The 14407-nt window shown below is 45.3% G+C and overlaps 1 protein-coding gene across 7 annotated transcripts in view; it reads right to left on the bottom strand.

Annotated features, from left to right (window-relative positions):
• Nucleotides 1–4814: 4814 nt before the first annotated feature.
• LOC113833667 (urea transporter 2) overlaps nucleotides 4815–14407 on the bottom strand; it is a 253969-nt gene continuing 244376 nt past the window's right edge. For 6 of the 7 annotated variants that reach the window (XM_035440041.1, XM_035440040.1, XM_027397964.2 and 3 more), the window contains 4 exons: nucleotides 13067–13214; nucleotides 12325–12459; nucleotides 9310–9359; nucleotides 4815–5824 (listed from right to left, as the gene is read on the bottom strand). In XM_035440041.1, the coding sequence (XP_035295932.1) occupies nucleotides 5624–5824; nucleotides 9310–9359; nucleotides 12325–12459; nucleotides 13067–13214 (534 nt within the window). In that variant the 3' untranslated portion in view covers nucleotides 4815–5623. The remainder of the gene's footprint in view (nucleotides 5825–9309; nucleotides 9360–12324; nucleotides 12460–13066; nucleotides 13215–14407) is intronic. The other variant, XM_035440042.1, reaches the window with a different exon arrangement.

Genomic DNA, 14407 nt, shown 5'->3' with positions numbered 1-14407 from the left:
CTTTTTAATTCCCAATTAAAAAAAATGAGACCCCTACAACCAGCTCTAAAAAATAGCCTTTTCCCTACTCCTACCTGCTTACCAACAAAGTGTGCAACCTCACAAGCCCACCAGCAGTGTCCTGTGGCTCAATCCTGAAAGATCCAACAGTATTAACACCAGCAAGTGCATCCGCATGGAACATGGACCCATGGGACATGGAGCTCTTTGGAGGTGTGTGAGGATAGCACTCTCTCTATGGCTATGTCTCTCTACTCTATGTCTCTCTACAGTTTCTCTCTCTCTGGCACTCTCTGTGTCTATGGCACTCTCTCTGGTTTTCTCTCTCTATGTCACTCTCTATGACACACTCTCTCTCTGGTTCTCTGTCTGGTTCTCTCTCTATGGCACCCTCTGTGGCACTCTCTCTATGGCTCTCTCTATAGCTCTCTATGGCACTTTTTCTCCCAAAGTTGGTAACACGAATGATCCTCACCTTCCGAGAGTGTGTGGCAACCTTGATTGCACATTGGCCTACTCTGGAAGCTTTGAAAACCATTTACACCAGGGCACACCCTGGAGATCCTGATGGGGCCAGGCTGGGACCTGAAAGGTGGGATGTTGACATGCTTCCCACAAGAGCTACCTGTATCCTTGTCCCCTGACACTCCTCTCTGTACCTGCTCAGGCCAGTCAGTGAGTGGTGAACTGTCTCTGCAACATGGTGCCTTGTGATTCAGACAGACCCCCAAAGAAGTTAAGTGCTGGGGAAAGGATTGATACCCACGCTCATCTCTGCGGGAGCTCAGTGAGCCAGGCAGCTCTCAGGGGACTGGAACCCTCTCACTCATCCATCATAACAACCCCTCCTTCCTGTTCTGGTCCTGCACGCTCAGAGACATTTGCTCGCCCATGTTCTGCGTTTCTCCATCTCTTTTCCTTCTTATCTCAGACTCTTGGGACTTCCTGCATACTTGTGTCCATGGGGTGAGCTCCTTTTCCTATGGCAGCTGCTGTCACCGCCTCCATAGTCCTCCCATCTTCCAGCCACACCCTTGGGACAACCCTCCATTCCTACCTGCTCACAGGTGCCTCTGCTGTATCTCAGGGGCTGCCATGTCCTCCTCTGGCTCCCACTATGCCCCTGCAGTGTGGCTGGAGGGGCTGCTGACAACCCCACTCTCGTACTTTTCCTTTAGGGCCAGTGGGCACAATCACCAGGCTTCTGGGGCCAATGCAAAACTTTGCTTCTGTGTTTGGCTTCTTGAGCCGGATGTTTCTGGTTAGTGGTTTCATTTTTCTTTGGTTTCCGTTAGAGTGCAGAGCTAGCCCCCAACTATTACCGAGAAAGAGACTTCATTTTGGAAGTTTCTCACTTCCTCCTGCCTGTTGGTACCCACTGTTCCTGTTCCTCACTATGCCTCATAAAGATGGGGATGGAGGTTCTTCACAGACACAGGGAGATTAGGACGCAGGAAACAGTACCTGCAGTTGCTTTCCAGCCTGGGTGGATACTGGGGCCCACCCTGGGAGCATTAGAAACACAGCTATGCCAATCAATGCCTGCTGCTGGTCCAGGACAAGTCTTGTGCATCAGAACTGGATGATGCTAATTATCATTCAAGAGTTTATGGAAATGTTCAGATTCTTGGCTTCATCTCGATCTGCTGAACCCAAATCTTTGGGCAGAAACTCAGGGGTCTACATTTTTCGGAAGCTCCACAGTTAATTCCTATGTGCACAGCAGTGTGCAGCCAATGCATCGCAGTGTGCAACAGAAAGGGTTTATTGGAGGCAGTATCTCATTTGTAAACCTACTTGAGAATTTCTCAAAGTGTGGCTCCAGGTCCACAGCGTCCATGACCTGAGAATTTAATAGAATTAAATAGAGAATTTAATAGAAATCCCCACACCTCTACCACCATATCAAACTGGGGAGGCTGCCTACTCATCTCTGTTAAACATGTAGTTCCAAAAAATTCCAACACCTACCCATCTCTCCTGAGACTATCATGCAACTTAGGGGTCCAAGGTATGGGGGATCTTTAAAAGAAGGATGCTTGTGGAAGGCTGTATAGGGCCTCACAGTTACTGTTCATGAACTGATGGCAAGCTTGGGGCTTGCTGTCATGGACTGTTCTGAGGGCTGTTCCCTACACACCACATGTAAGTATTGGAAGGAAGATCCAGGCAGTAGATTCTGGAAGAGAGATTCAATAGGCTGGGTTGCTGGAAAGTCTTGTGTGTGCGAATATTTGTTTGTTGTATGTAGAACAGAGTTCAAATTCTATCCAGGACGGGTAAATGGATGCTGTCAAAGGCAAGGCAGTGGAGATATGTGTCTGTCAATTATCAGCAACGACTCAGAGCTACTACAAGACATCAAAAGCTAGTTTAAGGAATGACACAGATAAACAACAAAAAGAACAGTGTCTACCCCAAGTAATTTTTTTTTCCTGAGAGATTTGAGTTAATCTTGTACCTGAGACTTGGACAAATCCACTCCATTGTTCCTGCAAGGACTTTCTCATGAATGAATGAAAGCATGTATATTTTTATACTTTACTTTGTTTCCTCTTCAGTATTACAATATGGATTGTTTGTTCAAATAGTATTATAAATAGTATTTTTTTGTGTGTATACTCATATTTGTAGAGTTTGCCATTTTTTTGTGGTATAAAACTTTCACCAGCGCTGCTTCCAAGCACCCAGGATGATGTCGTTGAGTGGTTTGGAGAAGGATGCGTTCATCTGCACAGCCATCTCTCTGGAGTGGGTGAAGCTGGCTCCAGCTCTCCGCTGCTCATGCTTTACTGAAGTGCTAGACTTGACAGTCCACTCTGGGATCCCACAGACATCGTAATCTTTCACAGCAGTTTTTTCACCCCATCTGTTTTCCACCTTGCTTGGAATTCTGGGCCAACTCAGCTTGCTCTATAGGCGAGGCCAGTGAAACACTCAGAGCAGCTGAAGGGTTTTATTAGTGGTCAGTAATCAGAATGGCATATGCATGGAGGGGTTCCTACTCTTATTAAAATCAGATTGTAAAACTATGGTGGAAGCACACAAGGCCCGGCTTTTAATGGTTAGACATCATCACGTGATAGTTGAGGGGCAACTGAGTGAGCTTGGAGCATAAACAGCCTTTGGGCGAAATTCCTGAATGCTTGATCCTTAGAGAACCATAACTCCATGATCATTAAAATCCAGCCTGGGACCTTCTTGGCCTCAAGGTGTGATCACAAACTCAGAGGGAGCTCTGGAGTGTGAGTCATTTCCTTTTCCTTTGTGGAGGACTTTTCTGCTTGGAGAAGCGTTCTGCTTTCCTGGAAAAGTCATAAAGGGTTGAATGGGGTCTGGAAGGGAACTATACATCTCCGTGCTCTTGGGCTGGTGGTCAAAGATGGCTGCTGGGATCTTTGACATACAGCAAAATGAAAATATAAATGTAAATACTTGCTCTTTTATAAAAAATGGATTTCGGTAAAGTATAGCTCTTCCTTTGTTCTGTATTTATATGTCTGCTTTCTCACTTTCACCTAAATGCCTTCCCCAATGTATGCATGTCTATTTACGTGTGTGTGTGTGTGTGTGTGTGTGTGTGTGTGTGTGTGTGTGTGTGTGTGTGTGTGCATGTGGAGGCTAGAGGTTGATGTTGTGTGTCTGTCCTTGTGGTTCTATGCTGAATCTGGAGCTCACCAATTTTGACAAGAGTAACTGGATCTCCAGCTCTAGGTGTTAGACCCCTGAAAACTCAAGTATCCGGGGTCCCAGGCCACGTTTGCGGTCACCCCAATCACCAGGCAGATTCGAGAGCTTTCTGCAAACTGCACGAGGCTTTATTGTAATTTAACGAGCTCACCCCATGTTAGCTCGGGTCTTTCACCCACCGGCCATGGCGGATGGCTAGAAAAGACGGCTCCTAGGGGCTCCCGAGAGATCTTATAGGACAGCATAAGGGGAGTGTCTAGGGGTACGCACAGGCTCACGATTGGTGTGCCTCCAGGCTTGGAAGGCTTGCCCTGTGTTGATTGGTCAACTGGTTGTTATGGCCCATAGGCCCTCCCAGGGTGGTTGCTATGCTCTTGTCTGTAAAGCACACCCAGGGTCGTAAAGCATAGCGCCACCAGCTAACTTCTGATTGGTTCCTTGTCATGAGGCAGGCTTCTGACTTTCTAGTGTCTAGGACAAGGTCATAGAAGCACGTGTTCAGCCGTTATGGCTGCCGAAAGGGAAGCTGGTCCCTTCATAGGAATCAGCTCATTTCTCTCTCCTTGGAGCTAGGGTTGTAGGTGCATGCCATCATGCCTAGCTTTTTATATTGTGTGCTTGGAAATCCAAGCTCAGGCCCTCGTGTTTGGGCAGCAGGTTCTTTACTGACTGAGCCATCTCCCCAGCCTCTGACCCCTTGTTATCTCAGCACCTCATCATGCTGAACTGGAAATGTGTGTGTTGAGGTCTCACTGTTTTTAGAAGAGGTTCATCTCCTTTGCAGAAGGGCTGGAATGTTGGGCCAAGTGACTTCCTATGAAGGTGACCAATTTAGGAGCACAGTAGGAGCCACACTCACAGTAACTAGTGATTGGCCACTCAAGAAGGGATAGGTTACCAATCTTGGTGCATAAGGCTAAAAGACTGTATGCTGAAACCTGACAGGAGTTGTACCAACAATGTGCATGGCTGTTTCTGTGTAACTCTCCCCAAGAAAATGGACTTGTGATCATTCTTACCCCCATTTCCTCTTTTCAGACACGTCTTTGGGTGTGAAAACCTCCCAGTGCCCTCTTTATGAGCATGTAAGTTAAGTCCCAGTGGAGGAAAACCTAGACACCAACTTGCAAGTTTCAAGTTTAATGACAGTATGATTTTGAACATTACATGAGCAAAGACGTTTGTTTACACTATGATTTGGATGTTGGAAAAATTGGTTTTTACCTTAATGATGCTTCTGGAAATATTTCTATGGTGCAAAGAAGGTACATTGGCATTTTCAGTGAATTCAGGTTTCTAGCCCCAAGTCTGAAGAGCATCTCCCATGCCCAAGAATAAACCTCCATGACATTAACACTATCCTCTCTCTCCTCTGGGAGTCCTCCTGTAAGTAACTCAGCTCAGGACAACCCCTTGCTGTTCATGCTGAGTTGACTAGTTTACAGGAGATGGAAAAGAATAAACATTGTGCAAGAGAAAGGACTTTGGTGTCCTTCTATGTCATAAAGAAACCCCCTGGCAACAAGACTGAGACGGGAGAAGGACTGGCTGAGGCAGTAGGACCTCATTAGTGTCAGAGCAGGGTAGGGACCTGGCCCTCTTGCCTTGCAGGCTAATCAGCATTGGCTGGCACCATGCTTTGCTCCACTAAATAACTGAAAGGGGTGACTAGCAAGTTCCCCCCAAAGAGAGTTCCCGAAGAGCCATCAGTGGGTATTTAGTTTAAATCGTCATGGCTTTGGTGAATACTATGTATCTTGGTGGGGGTGGGGGAGTAGGAGGTGGGGAACAGGGTGGAAGGGAGTAGGGGGAGAGGGAGAGGGTGAGGGGTGCCCTGACTGGTGACCGCATGTATATCAGACAGAAGGGCGGGTAAGTGGATCTTAGCCTGGGGTGCAGACCATGTGCTGCTGGTTGCATTTATATGACATGCTTAGGAGACATCGTAGGCCTGGTACTTCGTTATCGTTGATGCCCTTCTGTTTTTCTCCTGGGCCAGGAAGTAGATGCGGTTGGCCTCTGGGTAGGTGACTTTGCTGAGCGGGAGCTTGTAGATGGCAGGATTGTTGGTTGTCAAGAGAAGGAAGGTGAGTGCTGAGAGGCAGAAGGGCCATGTGCAGGGTGGCAATCCAAACTGGAGGGAGAGGAGATAAGAGAAGTTTATGTTACATCAGATGCAAATGATTGTTTAAATAGCCTTTGTCAGTGAGAGGAAGGGCTGGTCAGTGGAGGTAACATACTTAACTGATAGCCAATATAAACAAAACCAGGCTGGTAGTTTATTTTGTGACAGGTTAAGCACACACCTTCCAAAGTACAGCCACTGGAACTGTAATAGGTGTTAATACATTTTTATGTACATGGCTTGCTTTGTCTCGGGGAACCTGGCCAGTCTAAACTTCCAGATCCAGGAACTATGGGCATTCTATGCCTTCTTCAATCAGCCTCCTTTGAAGGGTTGCAGTTGGCATCCATTTTGTAGCCAATGACCTAGTTGTAGTTGTTTGGCCAAGAGATAGGCACCCAATTCAAAATAGGCACATGGTAAGAGCCAATAGAATCCCTCTTTTGAGAATGTGACTTGAATGGCACAGAGATGGCATCAATAGGTTTCTTGACCTGAAAGGACTAGGGAGTCAAGCGGTGGAAGAGGGACATTTAGGAACGGTGTGGAGCAGAAACCTTTTGTAGAGAGACATAGGAAATGAGCACATATGGAGAGAAGCAGAGGACTGGCCGGTCTGTCCGTGGAGCTGGAGGTGAAGGTTAGCCACCTCTCTTCTCAAGGGTTGTCCTACCTCCACATTCACTTCTCATCATATTGACCTGGCTTTTATTCCTTGAGATGCCCTGCAACATTTTAATACTTTCTCCCATTCTTCAGCTGAGATAGTCAAGTGAATTGTTTATAAAGAGCCTACAAAGTTAATTATCAATCTAGCCTTCCATCCTCTAAGCATTTTACTATAACCAATAGAAGGCTCAGGTAGTCCTATGGGGATAACACTGATGGTCATGTTGAAGTTCAAAGACCACACTGTGAGCAAGACTCGGAAGTGCCAGAATAATACCAGATCTAGGCTGTAAGGGTTGCATATCCATGAGTGATGGATTCCACTCCACAAGTCTTCCCAAAGCCCCAATAAGATGCAATAAAGAGTTTTGGGAAACATCCACTCAAGCCCCAGGGTAGACAAACCTCCACTCTGATTACCTCGTTATGGTTTTTTAATCTTTCTGAGACCTTTTCCCTCAACAGTGTACTGCTGCCTTCTCAGAGAGTTTCTGTTTAGTGCATGCCAAGTACCCAATAAGTGGTCCTCAGGGCACGGTCATCATTGTCAAACAGATAGCAGGATGGTTGAAGGCCAGGACTTGCATACACATATCCTGGCTAGAAAGTCAAAGAATAATGGCTCATAGGGCCTTTGTGAGGAGGCATTGGATGGCTTTATAAATGTAGTTCAATGGTTTTCTATTGTGTTCCTCAGTGAAGCTGGTAATTTCTCCTGGGTAAGTTGATAGACTTTTTTTTTTTTTTTTTTAAATTCTTGACAATCACCACCATAACAACTAAATTTAATTTTATTTGGAGAATGTCTACATGGAATGGTATAATCTATAGCCCCTCAGCTCCTAGAGGAAGACCATCTAGCACTTTGAACACTTAGATCTGGAAAACAAAGCTCCCTGCGTCTCTTCTAGTGCCTTGTCCAAGGCAGGCTCTTGGCATGTTTATTGAATGATGGATCAGGTGAATTGTTGGTGCCAGAAGTGATGGCAAAAGCCTAGGGTGGATGAGGCCCTGAGAGATAATACTCCATCTTCGTGTCTCCATCCAGTGTTTCTGAGGCCCCCCTCCGTCCAGTTCTAGGGTTCCCTGCTCACTCCTTCAGGGCCTCATTCCCTCATTATCTCTTTCTTCCATTTTCTCCTTCTGTCATAAAACTCTAAGATTAAGATGCAGATACGGAAGGGCCCTGTTCTAGTGTGGCACCTGGGCTAAGCTGAAAGTGGACTGAGGAGTCCTGAAGTTGTTGCAAATGCTGTGTGTCAAGCGTTGTAGTGAGGGCATACACAGCATGTGATGGGAAGCAGAGGAGGGACACAGTCCTCTGGGAGAGGCAGTTTGGTGTCAGGAAAGGCTAACTTGGCTGCTTAGGAAACATCTTCCTATGCCAAGTACCACCCACTCTTTCCCTGACCATGAAGGATCAATCTAGACAAGTATTGTATGGAACATCTACTCCATCTCCAGATGTTGGATCTATGACATTTCCTGCTCGTGTAACTGACCTGACAGAACCGAATATATTCTAAAGAGGAACTTAGGTGTCCCAATCCACTGGGATATTGAAAAATGGACCTCAGGAAATAGACATTTACCCAAGAATCTCATGCTGGAAAAGATGCCAGGCCTGTGGATGGGGGTGGTGTCTTGTCTTCAGGAAAGATATTTATAACTTGTTAGAACATCTTACAGGAGGAGGCTAAAACCCACACAATGATGGGTCAATAGTTGGGAGGACCAACACCTGGCCTGGGACTGCTTAGATGTATATACTCCTTGCCCTGTACTTAAATTCTCATCTCACTTTGGGACCACCAAAAGATGGACTGAAGTAGTATCACTGGATCTTTTTTTCCCCCTCTTCCCATCATGGAAACACATTTACTTTCTTTTTACTATTAATTTGACTGTTTTAAAATTCCCGTCTTAAGAATGGATGACTGACAGGATGATGTGGTAGACTTTGGGGAGCCCCTTTTGAGGGCCTTACCCTGCCTGGGGAGTGGGGGGGGATGGCTAGGGGCAGGTGGGATGTTGGGGGGAGGGGAGGGAGAGGGAGAAGAAGGATTGACATCTGAAGCAAGCTTGTTCCTAGTTTGAACTAATAAAATAAAAAAAAAAAAAAAACACATAATTAGGCAAAAAAAAAAAAAAAAAAAGAATGTGTGAGTGAACTTGACTTCTTGGGGCATAGACTGTGACTCCAAGTTGAGCAACACCTGCCCATGTGAAGTTTCCCTTGTACTCTTATCTTAGGTGGAGCTGGATGCATCAATTTGTTAGGTAAGCCCTGAGCACTCTGTGCTAGGCCTGTTCCAGGCAAGTGGCAGCTCCTACTTTGCACACCACCTTAAACTGGGCCAGAGGCAAAGAAGAGGTTCTGGGACTGTGTGTACCCATAAACTCTTGAGCTGAGGCTTCTCTTTGGATGATGGGATCACAGCTCTCTCTGTTCCCTGAAGCCATTGCCAATGTCCCTCTCTGTGAACATGCTTGTTGCTATGCGATAATGATGTACACTGTCCACAACCCAGGTAGGCAGATAATTTACACATATACACAAGTTAAAAGACAAAGATTTAAAATTAGTTCTATAGGATGGTAGACTATAATGGTGTTATATTTTGAAAGATCTAGTCTCTGAAGTGCTCCACTGGCCACCGGTGATGGGTTTGATCTACCCAAACTTGACATATAAGATTTTGAGACCTAGTTCCTTCCTGTCAGCATTAAGGTGGATATCAGGATATAAGCCAATGGGCAGAGGGATTTGATGGAGTGCTTGGGAAGTGGAGGGGGCCACATGACTTATAGCTCACATGACTTACCACGGACAGCATGTTTGCCAGGGCAGCACCAAGGTAGGCTGCAAACAGCGCTAGAAAAAGAACCAACCATAAATAGCTCAGTAAAGAGTCAACAGCAGTTCAGCATAGTTTACATATTCCCTCTTCATTAATTTTATGCCTCAAGTGCTATCTCTCACCCACACTGAGTTGCATTTCCACTGCCCTGCAGCTTTAAAAGTGTTAAATTCCATGAAAATGCCAGTGCAGCTAAGATAGCAGATGAACTTTGTTAAAAAGGGCCAGAATTTAGCTGTGACAGTTCTCTTGGGTCCCACCACCACACTTTCCAGCAAAGGAACATTTAATAGCATAAACCATAAATGAAAGTTTTACAATAAAGCAAAAGCAAGTGAGTCTCAGAACTCCCCGTTGGGATATTCCATCAGGAGTTATTAGTGTAATATGGATTTCTAGGGAGAAGCTGCAGCCTGTAGGTTTTGGGGAGTCCAAAGGGCTTACTGCCTTGTGTTTTCGGCTGGGTGGAGAAGGCCATGAGAAAGCAGGATGTTGCGAAGAACCGAGCAGAAGATGGAAGGCAATAAAATAGGACAACACAATTGGGCTTTGCTTTTGGGACCATTTTCCAAGTATGGTATCCCAATTGTCCCTAAAATATTAATGATAGCTAACTTTTATTAGAGTTACTCTATGTCTAGCCAGTGGCAAGACCAACCATATCCTTCAGCATTCCTTATAGGAAAGCAGTATTATTGTCTTGATTACACACACACACACCACTACCACCACCACTACCACCACCACCACCAACAACAAACAAGCCCTCCTAGAGGACTTAAAGTTCCTGACACCATTTCCTTGACTACAGATAACTAGAACCGAACCTTCCAAGCTCTTCCTAGACTGTTCTTGCATCATTTATTCATCTGACTTAATCTTGATAACAGTTCTACATAGTGAGCACTTTTTGTGTCAGATATCAAGATATGAGGTGACTTCTGAGGACTATGTCTGACAGTGGCAGAGCCCTGACCAAGCTGGTCCTTAGGGTGAGCTCTTAACCACTGTGAACTGTAGTTTCTCAGGATATTAGACAGATGAGAAGAGAGGGGCTGACCCAAGTACCACAGATACCCCAGGGTATAGGGGTGATGTAACATCCACAGGGCAGCTCCAGGCTTGGCCTGAGAAGAGCAGGGGCTCAGAGAGTTGCCTCTGCTGAGTGCAGCCCTACCCAACTGCCACTATCCCTAGGGGTGACAGCCAAAGGATTAATTTCTACACTCCTTCCTTGGACCCATTGCTATCTTAATTTTAATCAGACTTGATCTGTTATATCGAGAAGACCTCCCCAAAGCCTTGTGTGTGCTCAGGTGTGGTCCCAGAACTGTAGAACAGGGAGGAGAATGAACAATCCACAAAAGAGAAGCATCAGATAAAGTAGCCTGTCAGGATGCTGGGGAGAGGGTAATCTCTCCCAAGGGATGTGTTCAATAGACTGCAGTGGGAGAAGCCTACTACCTTGTCCAGTTAATCCACCACTGGCTGTGAAATTGTGGAAAAAGGCTTCACTTCTCTGGGCTTTTTTCGCCTGAAGAGGGAGAAGTGGCTACAGGAAAGAGTGGATGCTCTGCAGAGCACACCTTTACAAACCTAGATGGGCAACCCATTTTGCTCATTTTGCTCATTCCATCTGTGGGATGGGATCAGGAACAGGATCCACACACGGCAGGGTGCTAGTGGGGAAGTAAATGAGAAACTGTGTATCATGTCGTCCCTGTGGTACCGGTGACAACTGTCTGTTGTGGGTCTGGTCTGTCTTGTGAACTCTGGGGTATTTGACACTTTCCTAGACAAGATGTTAAGAGTGCTTCCTCCCTTCTGTCCCCTAGGTGTGGTGTGACAAGGCTGATAAATGTCCCTGGCTGAGACCCACCCAGGTCACATATGACACAGTGCCACTTAACCTCTTTGACAAGTTGGCTCTGGGGATAGTGAGGGAGGCACTTGTGATTTGTCAGTCATCACCGGCATGACCCTAACCTGGGTACCATCCAAGCTGCTCCACCTCTATCCCCCTGTCCTGTTCCTGCTCTTTGGCATGTCCCTTGAAAAGCAGAATAACAAACAGACTTTGGGGAGCAGAATGAGATAAAGTGTTGACTTTGGCAGTTTAGGTAAGTGCTATGTAAATGGCTACCTTTATTTAGTTGGCATGACAATTACAATTTCTTAAGTAGCTACAGTATGCCGGTCCTATATTGATTTTTTTTTGGTGTAGCATAAAATAACTTTTAAGAAGATAGAAAGAAAAAACTTCAGCTTCCTCCTTCACATCTAGTTTAGAATATGTTTCCACCATCTTTGCAGTGATGGTCACAAAATGAAAAAAGAAATGCATCTTAAACTATCTTAAAGAAACAAATATATGACTATATATGGCTCAGAAAGCTTCTCTATACCAGAAAAAAGATTCTGGAATTTTTTTTATTGTAAACTTACTTTTTAAAACCTTATTTGGTAACATTTCAGCATGCGTGGCTATACTGAAATAGAAACTATGTTTTAAATATTTTGGTCAAAGGGGTTTTATTTTGTTTCAATTCATAGAACATGGAAGCTGTTTAAGGTTGAGAATATATAAACCTGACCAGTTATGAAAGTAATCCTAACTTCCCTTGATGTTGAACAAATGCGTGGCGTGTGTTGCCCTATTCTACATGTAAAGGGTTAACATCAGGGAGCTCCTCTCCTAGATCCTTCACAAGCCAGGAGAGCCACAATCCCAGCAGATAGCCCCTGGGCAACAATAGAAAACTATCATCTAAGAATACTTGCCCCTGAGTGACCAAGCATTACATACACAGTGAAGATAGTTGAAGACACAAACGGTAGTGTCAACCAAAAGCTTTTATGAAGCAAACAATTGCCCTATTATCTTTTGGGAGAAGTAGAACTGTCATGCGTAGTTTTCTTTGTAGGGATCCACACAGGTCTTCTCTGTGGTCGGGAGGGCATACTGTGAGTGGTACCTACCACAGGCAATGGCGAGCAGGTGGGTCTGCCAGGTGATGACGTAGAACATGCCCCCGATGGCGATGCAGGCAAGAGTGCTGTTGAAGCCACACAGGCCAAAGTAGATGGAATCAAACGGCGTGGCAATGCTGAGTGCTGGAGAAGAAAAGCACCGGTCTTGAGAGTGGGGTCTCACAGGGCTCACCTGCCTTCCTGGAGCACACCCCTTCTTCAGGCCAGAATCAGCTACCGAAATCAAGGGCAGGTTTTCACAAGAAGGAATTTCAGTTTTATTCACTGAAAACACATGTAAAGGAAATAAGTGGACAGGGCCATAAGAGCACTAGTAGCTAAGCTGTTATGCGCTGAAGAGACCCTTGGAGTAAGGACTCTGAGTTCTGATTTAAACAGTACAGAAAACGTTCTTTGTCACACATATAAAAAAAATCCTCAGCTGTGAACAGATTCCCCCCCTTCTTTCATCATTGGAGATGACTCTTAAATATTCTTGGAGAAAGTTCCCCCAGACTTTAAATTTAAACGTCTGATGCCAAAGTCTTTCTTGAGGATGGCTTTTGCTTACAGGAACATGAGGGCACTGACCCTAAAAATGTGGAAAACAGGTGCAAGGGGAAGAGGAGGCTTCCAGAATTGGCAGGTAGGATGTTAAGGATGCATCACAATTTTTCTCTGAAGCCAGCCCCAGGCACTAACATCCCTGTAGCTCATTAAAGATGATGGCATTAAAAGTGAGGACACAGACCTGCTAGCATCCCTACGGTGGATCCAATGGCTGCATGCAAGCAAATGAGAGGTGAAGATATGAATAGAGCTACGAGGAAGATGCCTCCAGTCCAGGGATTGTCACAGCCATACACTTGGCCGATTCCAACTGGGATGGCTCTCAGAAGCTGTGGAATGACAGGGTCAGATGTTTGCTATGGAAGTAGACAATTAGCTCAGACCTCCACACCAAAGTCCCACACTAACACTTTTTGGACAGGGTCTTACTATGTTTCTCAGGCTGGCTTTGGATTTTTGATCCTCCTGCCTCAGCCTCTTGAGTGTACACTAACATTTTACAACAGGATTCATGGAAGACATTACTGTTCAAGTAGGCTAAGGCTGAAGGTAGCGAATGCTCTATCCTCTCAAACATCAATGTGTGACATTTCTTCTCTTGCTAAGATAAACAAGAATTTTCAGAAGGGTGTTTATTATTTGTTAGAAATAGAATGTATTCCTGATTAAAAAAAAACTCATATCTTTTTTAAAACAAGACAGCAAAAGGGTATTAGGAGGAAAATGGTCCTTTGTATTTCCAAGGCATACATATCTGGCTGTGGTCACAGTTCTGTCTGGCTGAGCAGTTGGAGTTTGGGATCTACTGAAGGGTCTGGCAGGGGCAGAGTGGTCTGGAAACTGTCTCAGGCCTTCCTTCATGTTCCCCAAGGTCCTGGGTAGGCTGGCAGTGAGTAGAAGAGCTGCTACACAGGCAGGAGGACAGGCCACATGGGCTAACCCCAAAAGGTTAGCCTAATCTCCCATCCCTCCAGGATACAGAACAGAGCCTGCCCAGGATGATGGGGCAGACATGAGAATATACACACAGGCAATGACACATGCCTGTTTCATGCTCCAGCCCAAGGGGTGCCCTCTGGGAGTTTCCTCGGTGGTCACTCAGTGCTATTGGGATCTCTAGACCCTCTTACTGAATCCATTATTCATTTTCTTTAAATGCAAAGTACACGTTTTCATTGGAAGACCCAACACAGGAATCCTAGTCACAGTCCAGAAAGTTATTTCTTCAAGAATAACTGTCCTAAATTGACTTTTTTTTCTGAATCTTTGGGGGGGGGGTGGTCTAAACTATTTGTATAGGATTATTAAAAACATTTTATTTCTAGAAAAGTCTGAAATAGTTTTTAATTGAGAATACAATGAACCTTATATTATGATTCTAACATTATCTTTTCATAGCATGCTGAGTAGAACAATTTTGCCTCCCAAAGATAGGGACTGGGTAAACCACATGAGCAGGACAACTCTTGAGAAAGAATCACCAATTGAGCCCCTTTTCTCACCTCTGGGCTAGGAATGCCCC

Source organism: Cricetulus griseus, chromosome 2 (assembly GCF_003668045.3).
Source record: "Cricetulus griseus strain 17A/GY chromosome 2, alternate assembly CriGri-PICRH-1.0, whole genome shotgun sequence".
Taxonomy (NCBI): domain Eukaryota; kingdom Metazoa; phylum Chordata; class Mammalia; order Rodentia; family Cricetidae; genus Cricetulus; species Cricetulus griseus.
This window is presented reverse-complemented; position numbering and strand designations above follow the sequence as displayed.